This window comes from Cynocephalus volans, chromosome 6 (assembly GCF_027409185.1).
Source record: "Cynocephalus volans isolate mCynVol1 chromosome 6, mCynVol1.pri, whole genome shotgun sequence".
NCBI classification, from domain to species: domain Eukaryota; kingdom Metazoa; phylum Chordata; class Mammalia; order Dermoptera; family Cynocephalidae; genus Cynocephalus; species Cynocephalus volans.
In genome coordinates, this window is record NC_084465.1 from 21,369,154 (window position 1) to 21,390,766 (window position 21,613).

Consider the following 21,613-nt stretch of genomic DNA (forward strand, 5'->3'; position numbering starts at 1 on the left):
ATCCAATTAGTCTTAATTATCTGAATCAAAACCACACAGGTGTAGACTGATATGATGTTGGCCAATAGTTTCTAAGGTAGGTGGAATGTAGACAGCATCCGGAGGAAAATATTCATCCCTAACACGGTCTCTTATACTTTCAAATCAAAAGCTTCCCAAAGTGCTGCCTTTGCAAGTCACTTCCAGAAGATACAACCACGCTTAAGTTCTCCCTGTTCTCTGTGCAGGGTGGGAGCCTAGTGCTCATGTTGTTGGTGGGTTTTTTTCCCTTCTCCATCTTTCTTCTTCTGTCACCATCTCTGTGAGCCAAGATTTCTCCCAAATCCTCCACCAAGGACTCAAAGAAGTACAGGATGCAGTCTGTTCTGTCTCTCAGACCCCTGAAACCCGGACTCTTCCCCTTCCAGGACTGATCCCTGGCATGTAAGATGCTGAAGGGTAATTAGAGAGTTAGCTCCACGCCTGGATACCCAAGAGCTGCCACCCCTGCCCTGGCCTCATGGAGCATGACAAACACAAAGCTCATGTGGATGGATACCCCCTTCCCCAAACCTGCGGTGGTGTTAATTTTAATTATGGAAAAGCTTCAAACTTGGAAACTCTTCTGAAGTCCTCACCTGTCTCTGTGCTGTGGGAACTTGGACAAGTCATTTACTCTCTCTAAGTCTCAATTTTCTCATCTTTACAATGGAGTTGAACTAGATAGCCTCTTCCTTTCCATCTCTAAGATTGTGGACACCTATGATGTTGACAGAGAAAATGATGAAGTGCCATATTTCACCTGGATAATCAAGAGTGAAAGAGCCTATGGGCCTAGGCTTCTGGTAAATTCTGTGAGAAGCACCAACTAATGAGGAGTTAGGGCTCAAGGAACTCATACCCCAATTAAACATGCAAAGAAAGAGGGAAATGAGAAAATCATGCTAATGTCATTAGACTAAAGTGGGGGCAGAAATAAACTTGAGTTTGGTTCCTCCTATGGAAATAGGCTTCCCTCTCAGATCCTAATGAGTAATTTTCTGAGACATTACAGGTTGTAGAACCTGACGGATAGCTTATGAATCAAAGGCCAAGTAGATTTGATTGCTGGTTATTTGCTAACCAGTGTTTAATGACATGCTTTTCTAGATAAGAAGCAAAAATTCTGACATTGTGATAAGATTTCAAAAGACCTTGGCAGTTAAAATCATGGTAGCTAGTCAAAAGGAACTGTTGTGGCAATAGCCGCTGCTTTGGGTACAAGAGCTAACAACTGCCTTGCCCAGTGTGGGGCAGGCAGCTGTGATCCTTGGCATCCTGGAGGGCTGCCTCTCTGGAATGAGTTTTGGGGTCTCGGGTGTATCCCCTAAAGACCTTCCTCCTTTAGGTGCTCACTTCTGAAATTCATGTAAACGGATACATCACCATTCTTTTCAAAGTAAGACATTAAGTTTAAAAGGCGATCACAAGAAGAAATAAAATATTGACTGTAGAAATTCCACATTTTAACTTCATCTCTGGAATTATTCATGACTTTTGCCTGGTAATTTCTTTTTCTGGAGTGATTCCAGGCATTATGTCTCCCTTTCCGTTATCCTGGGAGTGTTTCAAATGTGGAGCAGATACTCCTGTCAGTAAGTGATTCAGACATCATATGCTTGCTTGGGTACAGTTTTGTCTGAGTCAGCCCTGCTGGCTGAGCCCAGCCTTGTCCTAGCTCTGCATCTGCCCCTGGTTCTGCAGAAAGGCCATGCCAGCCACCAGCAGTCTGGAGCTACTTTGCCCCTGCTCCGTTGACATCTGGGTCACCCCCTGCACCGTTGGAGCTCCAGCCAGAGCAGAAACTGGCAGTGGCTGTTAGGGACAGAAGAGTGAGCTGGTGATCAGTAACTTCAGAGAAGGTAGAGAGGCTGATGTGTTCCAAAGAGGGCAGCTGGGTTAAAGTTGGGTAGTTCTCTTCAGGGAAGGTGTGTGACGGCCTTTCCCACAATTTGGCAGGGGATTCAGTAAAACATGAACTAGTTACTCTTTGTCCAAAAGGGAAGTAGTTGGAGCTCTTGGGGTATCCAGGATTTCTCACAACACAGGGACCCTTTAAATTCAAGAAAAATGAATCAATCCCACCCTAAACTCCTGAGGCTCTGCCTTTACCGACCCTATGTCAAGAAAGAGTCCCCTGTGACATTATCCTTTGCCCTCTCACTGGATTGGCTCCAAGAAGGGAACATCAGGTGACAATACAGGTGAGGCTAGATTCCATCTACCAAAGCTCCAGATGTATCTGTCCCCACCTGGTGACATCTTCCCCACTTACCCACAAGACCCTCACACCCCACATGTCCCAGCCCCAAGCCTTCTCAGAGGCTCACCCTCTCCAAGCTCCTGGGTGCTCAGGGCAGGTCGCCCACCTAGTGGAGACTTGATGCGCCTTGTCCTTCCTACTCCTGACATCATTTCCATTTATTTTCTCTTGGAGACCTCATGTTTTTGTGAGGAGGTGCTGTTTTATTTTTCCAAAGCCTTGAAAATTAAATAATGTATATAAAGTGTTTAGCTCAGTGCCTGGTACAGAAAATTTATTTTTTCCCATCAAAAAAAAAAAAGGGTGGGGGGAGGATTGTACTATATACACAATTTTGTACCCTCTCTCCCTTTAAAAATAACTTTAAAGAATTTTGATTATGGTAAATGCCCCCTTTTAACATATATGATGTATTATAAGTATCTTTCCATTTCAATAAACATACTCCTGCAATAGCACTTTTAAAGAACTGGTCACTTAGTATTTTATTGAATAAATAGATGTATTCTGGTTTACTTAAAGGACATTTAATTTTTGCAGCTGGCCTGTTTGGGGATCTGAACCCTTGACCTTGGTGTTATCAGCACCGTGCTCTAACTGGCCAGCCAAAAGGACATTTAAGTTGTTTTGAGTTTTTCTCTATTGTTGCAGTGACCAATGTAATTCATGATTATGAAAGGCATAAGTTATGTACGTGCTGATATACATTTATCTAGTAAAAATATAAAAAAGAAAAAACTGGAAGAAATGCGAATGGTTATTTCTGGGTGGTATACATTATATGTGAAAGGTATATATTACATGTGTGCTGATAAAGTTTATCTAGATACAGACAAAAAGAAGACTGGAACAAAATGTTAATGGTTATTTCTGAGTTGTAGAATTACGGTGATTTAAATCTTTTCTTTATTTGCCATTTTCTTTTCTTCAAAGTCCATGTGTTATTTTGTAACTGGGAAAAGTAAAAAAAACACTTCAAATATTTTTTAGAAACATATCAGGGCATGGTTTGAATCTGTGCTGAGAGCAGAGGTCCCGTGGGCTGCCCACGACCATCTTGGAATGAGGTGGCCGAGAGCGATGGATCAAGGCCCCAGCCTTGAGGTGACACCTGATGTTCTGCAACCTTTGTAATTTCACCTGCTTTTTATCTTTGTTTCCCCCGCCTGTTTCTCTATGAGGATCAGCATGAAAGCCCATGGAAACGAAAGGGGCAGGCATGCTTGTTCTTGGAGTAGAACAGAAGACAGGACTGGAACAAAGGCTCCTCATTCATTTCCAGTTTGGGGGCTCAGGGACACACTCAGGGTAGTAGGTAGTGATGGGTTTAAAGAAGACAGACAGACAGACTTCCCCTCCCCATGGAAGGTCGTCTTTTCTTCTAGGCAGAGGCCAGTGCTCTTACCCTACTTGGCTGATTATTTAGTCATTTTCCTTCAAATCTCTAAATAATATGCTTCCATTTTAGGCATTACTAATTGATGTGTCTATGCAGATGATTATGATTTCATTCTCTTTCACCACCCCTCCCTTCCACCACATACAAGCATCCTTTCCATCCTCCCACCCTCCTGGCAGAGATCAATATTCAGTGTTTACATTATTATTATTATTATTATTTTTTGTCTTTTTGTGACCAGTAAGGGGATTGCAACCCTTGGCTTGGTGTCGCCCGCACTGCACGCAGCCAGTGAGTGCACCGGCCATTCCTATATAGGATCCGAACCCGCGGCGGGAGCGCCGCTGTGCACCCAAGCGCTGCACTCTCCCGAGTGTGCCACGGGCAGGCCCAGTGTTTACATTATAATGACAACAATGCTATCTATTCAGAGCTGAATCACAAAGATCCTTTCCTGCCTGACTTTTTGTTTTCCCTGGAGTTTATCTCTTTCTTGTTTTTAACGTACTTAATCTTCTCTGTACTTGTTTATAATTCAATTCTAAACACTCCTTCTGTTGTCTCAATGTCTTAAAATTTCATTCACATCAGGTAGTCTGTCGACCTCATCTTCCCGATGAACTGTCTCCAGGAGTGCTCTGACTTGCTGCAATCTGGAATGGTTGCTGTCTGTTCCCAGTGCTCGGCTGTCATCCTGAGATGCTCCTTCACCCTTATCCTGGGAATTTTTCCCTTTTGTCAGTTCTCTGTTGGCTCTCTCATTCCCATGACTTCCTCTTTTTTTTTTTTTTTTTTTTTTTGTGGAACACAGAGTCCAGTAGTTCCCTGAGAGAGAATGCGTGGGAGGTACATTTTGTCAGACTTTGCATGTATGGCAATGTCTTGATTCTACTCCCACACTTGATTGCTGGGTATATAATTTTAGGTTGGAAATAATTTTCTTTCAGAATTTTGAAAACATTATTCCATTTCTTATAACTTCCAATGTGATTTTAGGAAGTACTAAGTCTTGTGTAATATTCCCCTCTCCCCCTTTCTGGAAGGTGGAAGGTTCTGCTTTACAACTCCAGTGTTCTGAATTTCTGATTATTTCTCAAAGCCTGAATTGATTTTCATCCATTATACTTTGTATTCATCAGGCCCTTTCAATGTGCAAATGCTTGTCCTTCAGTTTTATTGAATTTCTTTCTGAAACTCCTATAATTTCATGTTAGAGTTCCTAGACTAGTCCTCTAATTTTCTTATCTTTCCTAGACTAGTCCTCTAATTTTCTTATCATTTCTTTCCTATTTACATCTCTTTGTATTTTTGTTCTTTTGGGGGGAGGAAATTACGTCAATTTTATCTACTGACTCTTCTACTGAATTTATTTCTGCTATAATGTTTCTTTTTTTTTTTTTTTTTTTTTACTTTTTTTTTTGTGTGACCAGAAAGGGGATCGCAACCCTTGGCTTGGTGTCGCCCGCACCGCGCTCAGCCAGTGAGCGCACCGGCCATCCCTATATAGGATCCGAACCCGCAGCGGGAACGCTGCTGCACTCCCAGCGCCGCACTCTGCCGACTGAGCCACAGGCCGGCCCTGCTATAATATTTAAGAGCTCTTTTTGTTCTCTGAATATTCCTTTTTTATGCATCCCATTCTTATTTCATGAATGCAAAATCTCTTGTCTCTCAAAGAAATAAATAAGAGCAATTTTTAAAAGTTATCTTGTCTTGCAGGAGAAGTTACTTTTATGTGTCTCTTTATTTAGGTCTCTGTCATCCATATTCTCTTGGTTGTCTGGTGATCCTTGTATATCTACTTATATTTAAGAGTGGGTTCCTAAAAGGTTGACTGGAAATTCTAAGCCCGAGCACGGGTCTTTGTTAACCTCGGACTTCATTGTAGAATGATATTCAGGAATGCCCCATAAGTTAATGCAACCTGACTGCCAGAATCACAATTCACATTGTAGTTTTAATAAATGGCACCATGATCTAGCCATGGAAGTTCAAATTTCAAATTTTATCTTTGTGCTTCTCCTCTCATACTATCTTATTCTCCAGAAAAGGATGTTCCAGTCTTGCATGGAGGGTGAAGGCCTGGCTGGAAGTATTCTGGATGCTGAGTGGGAAGTGAGCTGGAGGTTTTAGTGTTCAGCATGCACATACTAAATGAATTTAGTGTTCAATGCATTCTCCCCACTTCCAACTCTGCATGTTTTTTCTGTAGCCCAGAGACCTTGTGTTTTGCCTTTTCCAGAGAGTAAACTTCTAGTCTTCTGCCAAGATGGGGGAAGGACTGCCACCTGGCTAGTGCTTAAAAAGGACTTTAGCATATTTTTAGCTCCACATTTATCCCTACTTGGAAAGCCAATTCTTGAGATTGTGGGTTTTTCAAAACGTTGCTATTTACCCATTGCTAGCATAGGATTCTCTTTCTCCAGAGCTAAGTTAGTATTCTCCATCTCTGCTTTTCAGCTTCCAACGTTTGTTGCAATTGTCTCCTGCTCCATCTTCTTTATCCTTGTAATTTATGCTTCTAAAATATATTTTAAGGTCAGTTTAGTGGAGTTTCAAGAGGGCCAAGTGTGTAATCTGGCATTTTTATCCAGAAGTCAATGTTTTTCTTATTTTATAAGGAATTCAATACATATCAAGAGTATTAAACCTTTGTCTTTGTTCATTGCCATAAATCTTTTAATGGGTTTTTAACTTTTTTTTTCATTCTTGGCGGCTGGCCAGTACAGGTGTTGGACCCTGGACCTTGGCATTATCAGCATCATACTCTAACCAACTGAGCTAACTGGCCAGCCCTGTTTTTAATTTTAAGATATTTTTTCCATACCAAACATTTTATGTTTCTATGGTTAAAACTGATCACTTTTTCTCTTAACTCAATCTATTTTTAGGCTTAGAAATTCTTTCTTTATGTAATAGCTAAGATAAATATTACTTTATTAAAAAGTTACTGTGTTACTTAGATTTTTTCTTTTTAATTTTTATTGAATCATAATTGATTATACAAATTTTTTGGGTTCAACATTGAGATATGTTGATCAAATCAATATTACTAGCATATATATTGTTACAAATCATGATTATTCTTTATGCCCCTTGTCCAATCTCTCCCCATCCCCCTCTGCCCTCCCTCCTTTAATTACCCTAGATTTCTTCTTTCCTTCTGAGAGAATAATGGTTACTCTGTTGATTTGTTGCCTAGATGATCTGTCCAATGCTGAGAGGTGTGATCGGGTCCCCCAATATTATCATAAAGCAGATGCTTCTTCTGTCACTCTGGAATGGGCTTTATGGAGAGAGACGTCCTCTTCTTTTCTTTATCTCTGCTGGTGACTCTCCTTGTGTCAATGCACTCCAGTGGCTAGTGGACCATCTGCATGGTGGTTGTGGCATCTAGCCACTTTCGTGACAGCCATGGTTATTGTGGTGGCTGTGGTGGGCCACCCACATGGAGGTGATATTTTTGGCATGCTCCTTTGTGCTGGCAGTGTGCCTGGTTGTGGGGAGTGTCCAGTCCCTGGATCCGTGCCTCAGGACCCCAGGTGGGCCCCAAGGAGTTTGTGTGGTGTGCCTGGTTGTGGGAGGGGGGTCCGGTCCCCAGATCCATACCTAGGGTCTCCAAGCAGGCCCTGAGGCACTGGCGCAGTGTGTCTGGTTGTACGATGGGGTTCTGGTCCCTTTCTCCATGATTCTGGTCCCTGGGTGGGCCCTGAGGTGCTGGTGTAGTGTGCCTGATTGTGAGAGGGGTGTCCAGCCCCCAACTTCATGCCTCAGTTCCCATGGTGGGTTCTGAGGCACTGGTGCAGTGTGCCTGGTTGTGGGAGGGAGGGTCTGGTCCCCTTATCCATGCCCTGGGGCCCCAAGGAGCTGGCTGTGTGCCTGGTTGTGTGCATGGGATATGGTCCCCAGTTGCATGTCATGGGCCCCAGGTAGGCCCTGAGGTGCTGGCAGTATGCCTGGATGTGAGAGTAGGGTCCAGTCCCTGGCTCCAAGCCTCATTTTCCTGGGTGGACCCTGAGGCACTGGTGGTGTGAATGGTTGTGGGTGGGGGTCTGGTCCCCAGCTTCATGCCTCATGTCCTCTGGTGGGCCTCAAGGTGCTGGTGGTATGCCTGGGCCAGAACTAATTTGTTGTCCTTTGCTTACTTCTAAAATAGGGGAACTTTGTGTGGGAACCAGCACTTGAGTTCTGTGGTTGAGCTAAATTGCTGCTTTGCTGCTGTTTCCCTAGGGAAGGCACTTTGTGCAGCTCAGGGTCTAATGGTTGACCTTATAGGTACTTCCGGCTCTCCAGAGACTTGGTGCACCTGGGTGGTGTAGCAACTCTGATCCGGGCCTGAGTTTTTTCATCAAACTGCACCCCATGCAATTCTGCATTCCTGACCAGTCTCCTCTGAGTGGTCCTGTGCTGACTGGGGGGCAGATCAGCTGTCCTTGCTGTGCCCCAGTGTTCTCCTGGTGGGACTGTTTCCCCCACCACCCATGCTCCAAACACTTCCCATGGGACGGGCCCTGCACCAGTCCCTTGCATTGACTCACCGGCCTCTGAATGGCTCCCTTTTCAGCTGTTCTGGCTCCTCGCTCCTGCATGGGTCCATGGGAACCCTATTAGTGGTCTTACTGTCCTGGGGGCTGCCAACGCCCTCTTCTCCCCTGCTGCCTCCAAGTAACTCCATCTAAAGGGCACAGCTGTGATGACTTCTGCCAGGTTCTGCTCCAGGCGCTCAGCAGCTTGAGCCTTAAAGCGGCTGTGGCCCAAAATGCTCAGAGCAGTTTTTTCTTTCTTTCATCATGGTTTCTCCTGTCTTCATGAACTCCGTAGGTCTCTCCTCCTCTTCCCCTGAGCTCCAGCAGCCCCAGCTTGGCTGATGTTACATTTTTATAGTTGTAAATTTGTTGATTTATGGGAAAGAGTGACACTGGGGACCGTCTAGTCCACCATCTTGACGGGAACTCCTTACTTGTATTTTTTGATTTAACCATTGAATTTACCTAGGATTTTATTTAGGTGTCTGTTGTGAAGTGAGGTCTTAAATTTATTTTTTTCCTCCCTAAAAGCCAATTTTCTCAACATCATTTGTTGAATAACTCATATATTCCTCGTTGAGAATCATGACTTTATTCATCATGTATTAACTTCCTATATATCCTTAGAGCTATCTGTTTCTGAGATGCCATTTTTTCCATTAATCTTTTTTGTATTTCTTCAACTAGGACTGAACTGTCTTAAAATTAATAACTTTGTAGTATATGTTATCTGGTCAGGCATGTTTTTCCTCATTACCCTTTCCTATAAAAATCTTTCTAAATTATTGTAATTTTTCATTCTTCCAGATTAAGTGCATTTTATTAAATAAAACAATCTCATTGGGATTTTGATTGCAATTGCATTACATTTACAGAGTAACTTGGGATAATTATCATTTTTAATACTGAGTTTTTCTGTCACAGATCATGGTACATGTCTCATTTATTCAAGTCATCATTTATTTTTATTAGAATTTTGTTAGAAAATATTATCCCAAGTTAATCTGTAACGTGGCTGTATCCTCTTTTATATTTTGTGAGCACACCTGACAGTTTTCACTTGCTTCTTACTGAAAATTCTGCCTCTAAGTCTTCAGATTAGGGGATACTTCCCCTTCTTGTTGCAGCATTTCGTACAGGCCCAAGTCATGCTGGGTCTCCTGTCTACTCATTGTTTAACTGGGAGAGCTCTCCAGCCCCAGTATCTAACAGAGTGTCCTTCACCCCACCCCCCTTATCATCTGGACACTTGGATGCCAACAGCCACTTTTCTTCCAATCTAAACTTTCAGTTCAGGCTGTGGACACAGCCCCTAACTCAGTTTGGGATACTTAGCTTCCTTTCTTCTAGTTGCCAGGCCTGAGGCTGGCTGAATCCCTGTTCCAAGTGCTGGTTTCCCAGTCTGTGCAAAAGAATCCACTGAGTTTGTAGTTCTTTGGACAGTGTGATTTTATAAAAGACCACTCATTTCCTTCAGGATGGACAGTTTCTAGCACTCTTACCTCTCCACCCATTTATTCTTTTTCTTAAGTGACTAAGAAATTCAGAATTCTGAAATCTCTGCAGGTTCCTCTTTCCTTCTTGTCTTATGGGGCCAGGGTTGTCCTCCAAGTCTAGGACCATGGACCACCTGCATCAGCATCATCTGCAGTGCTTATTAAAAGTCGCACCTTCTGGGGCCCTTCCCCAGACGCACTGAAAGGTTGAGACCTCTTAGTGTTTCAGAAATTATAATAGAATCCCTAGATGATTCTTATGTACATTCATGTTAGAGAATCAAGAGAGGCTAGAATAGGTCGGAAGGAGGAAGAGTTGGAAGATGGCCTTCTGTTTTCATGGCAGTGTAGCCATGGACTTGGGATAGAGAATCAATGAGATCACCTGTCAAGTTCTGGTTTGGAGGGTAGAGCATGTGGCAGGTAATCCAATAATATACTCATCATTGATGGAATTGGCAAAAATTAGGCCTAAACCTTGGTTTTTGCTTTAGAGTGTTGCTGCAAAGTTTTTCGTGCATTCCCTGGGTGTTCTAATGAAATTTGGAAGAGGCATAGCTGATGTGTTTAATCACTCTCCATGTGATTACCCTGAGGGCACCCCATCTCCTTCGGTCCACCTCAGCTCTCCCTGGTTCTTTATCAGGCCTCTTTGAGACATGCAGATCCAACCAGGGCAGTCCAACAGCCTTTATTTTGTGTCCTCTCAGAGGCCCCTGACCCAAGTGGGCTTGTTTGCCTTTGGCTTGCTCATTCCTCATCCCTCAGGAGTGGAGAGAAACCAGGGAAACTGTTGGTAATAAAGTGGTGAAGAGGAAAACCCCAGCTCGACTGCATGATTCACTTTAAGTAAGGTGGGGCCGCAGCCTTAGCACTGAGACCCAGCCTCTGTCATCCCTGCACCCAGCCCAGGCCGTCATCCATTCCTCCTCCCTGTGTGATAAGGACAGGAAGTGGGGTGCATGTCTGAGCACTGCATGACTTGCACATCATAAATTCTCACAACACTGTTTGAGGCAGGTATAGTTATTAGCCCTATCATACAGAGGAGGAAACTCAGACATAAAGCGATTGAGTCACCTGTTTCCCATCAAACCTTGTTTGCTAAGTGTCCTAGTCTGCTTGGGCTGCCATAACGTAATACCATAGACTGGGTGGCTTGAACAACAGAAATTTATTTCTTACAGTTCTGGAGGCTGGAAGCCTGAGATCAGGGTGCAGCATGGTTGGGTTCTGGTGAGGGCTCTCTTCTGGCTTGCAGACGGCCACCTTCTGGCTATATCCTCACATGGCAAAGAGAGAGAGCTCTTGTCTCTCTTCCTCTTCTTATAAGGTTACTGATCTCATCATGGGGTCTTTATCCTCATCAGCTCACCTAAACCTAATTATTTCCCAAAAGCCCCACGTCCAAATACCATTCCATTGGGGGTTAGGGCTTCAACATATGATTTTTGGGGGAAACAAACATTTGGTCCATAGCACTAAGTGACTCATATTTCCCACAGGGGTAAAACGTTTTGGTGTCTTGGTAAGTGGAGGCAGTGTTAGCAGATATTCCCTTCTGGGAGCAACCCAGGGCATCTGTCTCCTAAGAGGAAGATTCCATATAAGTCAAGGAGTCCTGGATCTTCAGTAATTAGAAGGCCTTGAATGCTGTCAGTCCTCTCCTAGAGGCACAGCCTCCAACCTCAGTGCATTAGCACCATTGACAGAGTCCTGAAGTCAGAGGTGTTGGTAGCCTTTACCCTTGTGCCTCATGTCTGCCTGCTGAGTGTGCGCTGGGATTCATTCACCTCAAAGAGATGAGTCTCAAAAGGGAATCAGGTGTGTGAATAAATAATTATGGAACAGCATAGTAAGTGTAATCATACTGTTACTTTCTAAGTAACATGGTAGCAAGAGGAAGGAGTAGGAAGTCAGAGAGGCCATGGCACTTGAAAAATGCTAAAGAACCAGCCAGAGGTGGAGGTCAGGAGTAGGGAAGAGCCACTGAGGGAAGAGGCACACTCATGTTTCTGGCCTGATGGATACCAGGTGAGCAAAGTCAGACACAGTCCCTTCATTGTCTCAGGTCAAACATACCTTCCTCATCCCCATCATGCTGAACTAGGGCAGTCCTCTCTGCTACATGCTTGAAAAGCACCATGTGACCTTCTTTCATGGCACTTCTTCTGAGCTTGCAACGATACGGTTGTCTCTCCTCACTAGAGAGTAAGCTTCTGTTGGCAGGAATCGTGTCTGACTCTGCTCATCCCTCATGCCTGGAATGTAGTGTGTACCTCCCAGACAGGGGGTGCCGGCCGACAGGCAGGATAGAAAGGGTGGGGCTCCTTGCTTAGTTGTCCCCAGCTCTCCAAATCCAGATGTCACTCCTTCTGTCTTACAAAGGAGGACCTAAGAGCTCAGAGAGAAGGCTTGAAGCATAACTTTTCAATAGTTCCAGAAGGTTAGATGTACCCATTTTGTGGGCCAAAATGGACTACAAGGAGAAGAAGGCAATAAATCTTTAGCATAAATTCTTTCAGTAGTTTTGTTTTTACTGCAAATCCTGTTATCAGTTGTTCTTATAACAGAAACACTGGTGCCATTTGGACCCATGACTCAGACTTTCTGATCAGGGCCCTGCCACTTCCCGGCTGATCCCTGGACACCGGTGCTTCCCCCGAGTATCAGTTTCCTCATATGGAGAATATGGTATTGTCCTGCCCACCCTGAAGGCTTCTTGAGGGAATGATATGAAAACACTGCACAGCTTTAAAATCCTGTATAAACTTAGACGTCAGGGACATACTTCTGTGGCTTTTACAGCCCACAATAATCAGTCCTCTCAAACTTTTAAGACAGATTCCTGAGACTGAAGATTTTGATTTTCCCTCTTCTTAGAGAACATGTAAGTAGTTGTAATGGAAAATGGTGTTTTCTGCAGACTTGAGCACAAAGATGGGAGTAGGGTGGACAGGAGAGTTGCTCATGTTTTCTGTGGGATGTCGTAAGGGTGACAATGGAGATTTGTACCCAGGTCCTAGTCCACCTGAGCCCAGACTGGCTCTTTCTGTAGTGGTTACATGAGGCTGGGTGTAGACGAGGTGAGGTGGGGAGCAGAAGAAGGAACAGGTGGAAAATGAAATTGGAGGGTATGAGTATGGAGTGGTAGGTCCTGTGGTGTCATCACATACTGTTAAGCTCCCTTAAATCCCACTTGAAATAAGACAAAGTATAAATAAATAGCTAAAGTTAATACACAACATGTTGTGAGTTGTGGGACATTATCAGAGCACTTCTCCCAAATCCAATTGAACAAAACAAAACCAAAATGATGAATGAAAGAGCGAGAGAGAGATTTTTAAATAGACTCAACAACAATACTAGAAAGATAAGCTTCAAATATTATTAGTAGATTCAATAAAAGCAACCCTATCCTAATTAACACACATCATGATACCACATAAGGAGATCCACGCATCAGACGCTAACCCTTAAATGCTAACGTTGGCCCTTCAAGGAGACAGACACCGTCTAAGAGCTAGAACAGAAGAAATAATGAGGACAGCAGAGGAGCGCTGGAGCTGTGAAGTGCTGAGGCTGAGGGATGCCACGGACCACGGGGCACGGACGGGAAGACGTGGCCTGAGAACAGCCCAAGCACAAGGAGTCCAGCAACACAGAAGGAACCAGGGCCAGAGAAAACAAAGCTTGGAGAACCACCCTGCAAGAGACGGGAAGGCCAAAGAGCAGCAGGAAAGGTCTGCACTGTAACATCTACTACGTAGAGGAGAGTGTCCTCATGTGCACAGGTACCTCCTCAGGAAGTAGCCACGTGTTCCAAGGAATGATAAGGTCATTTATTGAGCTCTTCTATGCCCAGACATTGGGTTAAGCATTTACATGTATTTAATCTTCACAGCTGCTCTTTGGGGAGAGCACTCTTATCTTTATTTTTTTGAAGAAGACACAAAGGCTTGCAGATGTTGGGCAACAGTTATAGTGGGGATTTAAGTTTTGGGGGACATTCAACCCAAGGCACTCATCACTGGTCCATGCCATGGTCTTAGTGTCATAGGGCAGTGAAGGACTTGGATGATGACTGAGGAAACCCGAGCACAGCTCCTGATTTGCCACTGGGTAACTCTATGGCCTTGGGCTCTTGCGTCCCTTATCTACAAAATGACAAGGCCAGACTAGATAAGTTTCAAAAGGCTCTTCTTTGTCTAAAATGCTTTGAGTTTTTCTAATCAATGGTCTATAGTTTACAAGAGACATTTAAGTCAGAAGGCACAAACTGAATAATAGTGAATCATGCTCATGGGCAGGTGTTAGAAATAGGGGTTGCCATCATGGTAGCAGATGAAATTAATTATGAAATAAAAAAGAGAACTAAGATATAATCAAGACCACCGTAGAAAGGTGGTAAGTGGTACATAGGACAAAGAAAGCCTAGTAATAAAGCCCAACATATAATGGAATAAAGTGATAAAATAATAAAATAATAAAGTAATAAAGCCAACATGTAATAGAAAAGCTCATAAAATGAAAACTAGTAGAAATGAAAGAAATATAGGTCTATCTATATATCTATGTATTGAGAGAATTACAGTCAAGACTTTGAAAACATAGGTGGTTAAGAAACAAAAGGTTACTGATATGAGGTCGGGGGAAAGAAACAGGAAAGCCTGACAAAGCGGGATGGGAAGGGGAAAGGGACAAGTGGAAAATGAAATTGGAAGGTCTAAGTATAGAACAATAAAGGAAGAATGGACTGATACATTGTGTGAACCCCCAAATAAGACATGATAGTACGTTGAAGCAAATAAAGGGGAAAAAAAATCCATCTTACTCTTGAACATAAAAGGTATTTAGCAATTACAAAAAGGCAGAAAGCCTGAATATTACATTATGCCAACCACATGTAATAATCTGGAAAGAAAATAAAATGGAGTTAGAAAGTTGCTCAACTGTTTGAACATTTTAAAACATTCCCTTCAATAATTTCTGGGTTGGGGACAAATTCGAACATACAATTACAGAAAGTATTTTTAAAAAAATAAAAATGAAGTGCACTATCCTAAGTAAAGAATTGTTATAAATATATTTGGACAGTATCTAAATTCTGTGTAATGAGCCGATAGTTTGTAGACAAGGAAAAACAGACATAAAATCACACAAGAATGCATATCTTTCATGGCTTAATGAAATGCAAATTAACATTTTTTAAGGTTTCATGATATGCCTATAAAACAAGAAAAAACCCAACATCGTTAGGTTTTTAGTGGCACCAGGTTCAGCACTGGAGAAATGGAAATGAAAAAGAAGGAATCCCTGTCCCCCTGGAGCCCTGGGTTAAATCAACGGAGGCACATGAACATGGTGGATTGCTTGTAAACATGATCATAAAGCATTTGAAGGAATCACTGAGAGTAAGTTACTGTAAAGAGTTAGTTTGTTAGTATAAGGGCTAGGTACACAGAAAAATGGTAACTAGAATACAGTGGGGATTTTGTGTCACCACCATTGTATCTCCAATTCCCAGCACCCAGTGCCCACCACGTAGCGGGTTCTCAGTGCACACTTGTTGAATGACTGAGATGTGCATATGGAAGGATAGCAAAAAAGCAAAACACAAGTCCTGTATTATGCACTCTTCCTATGCAAAGATTTATATGTTCACTTCCAAGCTCAAAAGAGATTTTGCAATGATATAAATAAAGCATGCTTCTTTTCTGTCAAGATGCTTAGATTCATACTTTTTAAATTAAAAAAATTATACACACATTTATACACATATGCACAGCACCACCCGTGTGTTCCAACCCTGTGTGCCCAATGTGCTCCATCTATTTGAGAGGCTCGTGGGTCTAGATTTACAAATCTAAACCAGGTTTTCTCATGCCTGGCTGTACAGGAGACTGCTTGGGGAGCTTTCAGCAATCCCCAGGTCCACCCCACTCCCAGGCAAGCCCCTGACTTGTCTGGGATGGTGCCCCGTGGGCCACAGTGACAAATGCAATAAAGATGGTGTCTCTCTGTGCACCTCCCACCCCCAAATTCTAATGTCTACAGTGGGTGCACTAGGTAAGCCTTGCTAGCCTTCGCCCCTCTGAGTGAGAGAGGATTGTTGGAGGCTGATTTCTCAGGCTGTATTTACCTCATTTACCTGCCTGGTTAGGCAGGTTGGGTGGGCACTGCCAGAACGTTCTCCAAAGACCAGGGTGAGAAGCCCACCAGGGAGGGAAGGGCCTGGGCAGGGAACTTGCCCTGATAAGGGACCTCTAGCCCATTCTGTTCATGTGATAAGAAGGAGGCTGAAGGCGGACATCTGGGATTGTTGTTCCTTTCTGAAGACACAAAGGCATCTGGCAACCCAGACTTCAGGCTGTGCAGCTCCTGCCAGTGGGGGACTAGATTGTTGGGGGACACAGGAGGAGAACTGCGCACGTGTGTGACCTGCTGCCATGCCAGGTTGGCTGCAGCGTGTCTGGGGCTGGGGTGGAGGCTGGCACCCATGAAGCATGCTCACTGAGCTCCGTGCTGTCCCCACGTCATTTCCCAGCACCTGACTTCCTCATCCTGGGCTCACACCTCCAGGACCACAGTCAGGTCTGTTTTCTTTCCCCTGCCCACCTCTCCTACCTGTCCAGAGTTTGACATAGTTTGTGGGTCTGCCTTGGAGCTTGACAGTAGCTCCCTGCACCTGAGAACAGCAGGGGGCATGTGTTGTCTCTAAACCGAGTTGGGACTTGGGACGAAAAGGCCCCCTTTGGGGCCAGTGACAGGCCAGTGCTAGAAGATCTTATGGTAAGTGTGTCCTCTCCCCTCCTCCAGGCTTCCCATTGTCCAAGGAGGGACAGTTGCTTTTCTGGTGCCCTCTCTGTCCATGCTCTCCCTTCCTGCCTGGAAGTGCCCCAAGTGGACACTCAATGCCAGCCTTGTGAACACCAGCTCTCCCGAATTCACTGAGGAGTGGCAGAAGAGGATCCGAGAGGTATGGGGCAAGGGGGGCGGGTGGGAGGAGTGCAAAGTGCACAGCAGGGCTCCTGAGGTCATTCGTCTGCTCAACGTTTCTTACCCAACTCTCTGCCAGGCAGGATCCTGGGCTTTAAGACACCACTGTAGATATGAGAGCAAGGGTCCTGCTCTCACGGAACTAACATTCTAGTGTGTGCATGTGGTGGGGCAGGCGGGAGGGAGAGAGAGAAATGCTCCAATAATTAAATGGAGAAGGAAAATTCCAGGGGGTCATAAGTGCAAGGAAGAAAATAAAACAGGGCGATGAGCAAGAGAGTGATTGGGGCTGCTGGGGTGGAAAGGATGGAGATTCAAAATAGGCTTTCTTGGAGACACTCTGGCACATTTCAAGGGGGAAGAGCTCAATCATTTCTCCAACCAGTCCCAGGAGGCAGAGAGGGTAAGGAACAGTATTCCTGTTTTATATTAATTGATCAGACGTCATTAGTTGAGCACCTGCCAGGTGCCAAGCATTGTGCTCAGTGCTGGGACTACAAAGAGGAGAGAGACCCGTCATGGTGATGATGATGGTGATGATGATAGTAGCAACAGATCATGGTTACTGAGCAGTTGGAGTTTTCCAGGAACTCTACTGCAAGTTTTCCATAGATGTACACGTGCCATATTGACAAATGTCCATAGTAGGCTTGTATTAATGGGAAGACCAACATGCAGGACCAGGGCTCAGCACCATTCTGTTAGTGGGTACTGCCTGCCCAGTCTACCCACTTTGGACACTTGTGCCCCTCTGCTTACCTAACATGAAGCCTGCCCCTTGCTGAATTCAATTGTATCATCAGGGGAAAGGAACTGGTGGCCTGAAAGCAGGCTCTGAAATTTTCCAGGTTGGCTTCTCTAAAATGGTACAGAAGGAAGTCAGCACACTCAGGACTCCTGGCAGAGAGATCAGCTACACCCTCAGGAACAGTAGACTTGACAGCTTTCAACTCTAGCATCTTTTCCCAAAGTGGGTGTGTGGAGTGGTGCCTCGTGGGTGGGGTGCAGTTGTAGATGGTATGATATGAGAGAATGAAGGTCACTTGAGATCTTCAGGAAGACCAACTATCTCCTTTTCAGCTCAACCTTAAACAGCTAGGCCTGGAGCATCTGTGCTTGGGCTGGCCAGAGCTATGCCAGGGACCACTTCCTCTGGAGCAGGAGTAACTACGCAATCACGGTATGGTGATGGGGTTCCAGTCCAATGTTTGCTCAGGCACGAACAGTCCTCATTTATCTCCAGCACCAACCCTCCCAAGCTCACTGAAACTGGACCAAGATCTTCCTAAATTCAGGGCTATGGACCTAGAGCAAGGGGGCTCCTTAGATATCTGAGAGCCAAGCTAACAAGCCTTAGACCAGTCAAGGCCCATCCTGAAACTCTCCTTGATCCATGTTTAGCATCCTTCTAGCCTCATTTTTGCAACAATTGTCGTTTCCCTGTATGTGACATGCAGAAAAGGAAGAGGGAAGAGAGAGGAAACAACAATAGCAAGATTCCTATTCCTACCCATATCTGACCAGTGAGAAGGAACAGAACTGACAATGCATCTCACTGCATAGCAATACTATTGTGTGTTTGGTAATATTGCGCCAATGTTAATTCTCGCTTCTTTCCAATTTGAACTGGTACCTTTTAAAATAAAATTTTTTATTTTAAGTTTAACAAGCATACATAAAAGAACACAATTAACTTGCACAAGCTGAGCTTAGTCGTGTAACCCAGCTCAAGAAACAGAACATTACCAACACCCCAGAAGCCCCACGGTGCCTCCCTCCAATGCTCCCCCCCACGGGGTTACTGCTCCCCTGACTTCCCACATCACAGAGTAGTTTTGCCTGTCAGCGCACTTTGTATGTGGAACGACACAGTACATATTCATTTGTGTCTGACTTCTTTCATTCGACATTACATGTCTGCAAGATTCTTCCACATTGTTATGTGTAGTGGTAGATTATTTTCTTTGCTGAATAATGTTTTGTTATATACATACAGCAATTTATCTCTTCTGTGTTATCCAAACTGTGTTTATGGGTGGTTTCTGGTTATTTGCTGTTGTAAATAGTGCTGCTATGAATATTTGTGTACCTGTCTTTAGGTGAACATATATATGTACTTCCATTGAATATACACCTAGGAGTGGAATCACTGGGTCATAGGGTGAGCATGTGTCCACCTTTAGTAAGCACTACCAAATACTGCCAAAAGTGGATGTTCCAATTTATGGTGTCCCAGTAGTGTGGGAGTTCTAGTTATTCTTACCAACATTTTCTGTCTTTTTCATTTTAGCCATTCTGGTGGGGAACTTTTATTATTTTTATGATGCTACTGAGTGATTTTTTTTTAAGGAATTTGTTTTTAATTGTACATATTTATGGGGTACAGTGTTATATTTCAGAACATGTATACAATTTGTGATGATCAAGTCGGGGTAATTAGCATATTTATAATCATAAAACTTTATCCTTTCTTTGTGATGTGAACATTTGAACTCCTTTCTTCTAGCCATTTGAGAGCACACAATAAATAGTTGTTAATTGTAGATGCCTAGCACTACATTTACAACAAGAACTTAATTTTCTTATCTAGCTGTAATTTTGTGCCCATTAACACCAATCGTTCCCTGCCTCTAGTAACCACAATTTCACTCTCTACTTCTAAAAGTTCAGTTTATTTTTTTAGCTCCCACAGACAAATGAGGACTTGCAATGTTTATCTTTCCATGCCTTACTTGTTCCACTTAACATAAATGCTGCCACAAATGACAGGATTGCATTCTTTTTCATGGCTGAGTAGTATTCCATTGTGTATATACACATTTTTTTTAATCCATTCATCTGTTGATTCCATATCTTGGCTATTAGGAATAGAGCTGCAGTAAACCTGGGGGTGCAGATATCTATTTGGTATGCTCATTTCCTTCCTTTCCTTTAAATAAATACCCAGCAGTGGGATTGCTGGGTCATATGGTAGTTCTATCTTCTGTTTTTTAAGGAAACTCCATACAATTTCCATGGCAGCCATACTAATTTACATTACCAACAACAGTGTATAAGAATTCCCTTTTCTCCACATCCTTACTAACATTTGTTAGTTTTTGTGTTTTTGATAATAGCCATTCTAACTGGGGTGAAATGATATGTAATTGTGGTTTTGATTTGCATTTTCCTGATGATTAGTGATGCTGAGCATTTTTTCAAATACCTGTTGGCCATGTGTATGTCTTTTTTTGAGAAATATCAGTTTTAAATTGGATTATTTATGTATTTATTTTTATTTTTTTGCTGTTAAGTTGTTTGACTTCTTTGTGTATTCTGGATATTAACCCTTGTCAGATGAATAGTTTGCAAAAATATTTTCTCCCATTCGCTGGTTGTCTCTTTGCTCTGTTAATTGTTTCTTTTGCTGTACAGAAGATTTTTGGTTTGATATAATCCCATATGTCTATTTGTGCTTTTGTTGCCTGTGCATTACAAGTCTTCTCCATAAAATTTTTGCCCAGACCAATGTGTTGGAGTGTTAATCCTATGTTTCTTCCTAATAGATTTATAGTTTCAGATCTTACACTTAAACCTTTAACCCATTTTGAGTCGATTTTGGTACATGATGAGATATAGGAGTCTAATTTCCTTCTTTTTGCATATAGATATCCAGTTTTCCCAGCATCATTTATTGAAGAGGCTGTTCTTTCCCCAACATATATTTTTGGCTCCGTTGTCAAAAATCAGTTGGCTGTATATATGTGGCTTTATTTCTGGGTTATCTATTCTGTTCCATTGGTCTATGTGTCTGTTTTTATGCTAGTACCCTTTTGTTTTGATTACTATAGCTTTGTAGTATATTTTGAAGTCAGGTAATGTAATACCTCCAGCTTTGTTCTGTTTGCTCAGTGTTGCTTTGGCTATTCAGGGTCTTTGGTGATTCCATATAAATTTTAGTATTGTTTTTTCTATTTCTGTGAACAATATCTTTGGTATTTTGATAGGAGTTGCATTAAATTCCTTTGAGTTGTATGATCATTTTTGATGATATTAATTATTCTAATCCATGAACATGGATTGTCTTTCCATTTTTTGGTGTCCTCTTTCCTTTCTTTCATCAGTGTTTTGTAGTTTTCATTGTAGAGATTTTTCACATCCTTGGTTAAATTTATCCCTGAGTATTTTTGGGGGGTGGGGAGAGAGGGTAGCTGTTGTAAATGGAATTGCTTTCTTGATTTCTTTTTCAAATAGTTCATTGTTGGTGTATAGAAATGCTACTGATTTTTGTATTTTGATTTTGTATCCTATAACTTTACTGAATTCATTATCAGTTCTAAGATACTGGTGGAGTCTATAGGTTTATATATATATATATACGTAAGATCATGTCATCTGCAAACTTTTTCCAATTTGGATGCCCTTTATTCCTATCTCTTGCCTAATTGCTCTGGTGAGAACTTCCAGTACTGTGTTAAATAGGAGTGGTGAGAGTGGCCATCCTTGTCTTGTCCTGTTTGTAGACGAAAAGCTTTCAACTTTATTCAGTATGATGTTAGCTGTAGTTTTCTCATTTATGGCCTTTATTGTGTTGAGATATTTTCCTTCTATACCTAATTTGTTGAGACTTTTTATCATGAAAGATGTTTAATTGTTATCAAATGCTTTTTCAGCATCTATTGAGATGATTGTATGGTTTTGTCCATCATTTTATTGATGGTGTAGCACATTTATTGATTTGTGTATGTTAAACCATTCTTGCATCCATTCACAAGGGTACAGTCCTCACAATTTAATCACCTCCTAACAACCCCACCTTTCAAATACCATAATTGCATTTCCCACCCTCTTAGCACTGATACAATGGGGATTGAGTTTCCAATACATAAATTTCCAGAGGACACATTAATTCACAGCAGTAGGGATATGAGAA

At 42.8% G+C, this 21,613-nt stretch overlaps 1 protein-coding gene across 1 annotated transcript in view; it reads left to right on the forward strand.

The window, feature by feature from the left end:
- LOC134379636 (solute carrier family 23 member 1-like) overlaps nt 1–21,613 on the forward strand; it is a 58,435-nt gene that overhangs the window by 15,172 nt on the left and 21,650 nt on the right. Inside the window, 1 exon segment of the mRNA XM_063098649.1 lies at nt 16,522–16,681. Within this exon segment, the coding sequence (XP_062954719.1) occupies nt 16,522–16,681 (160 nt within the window).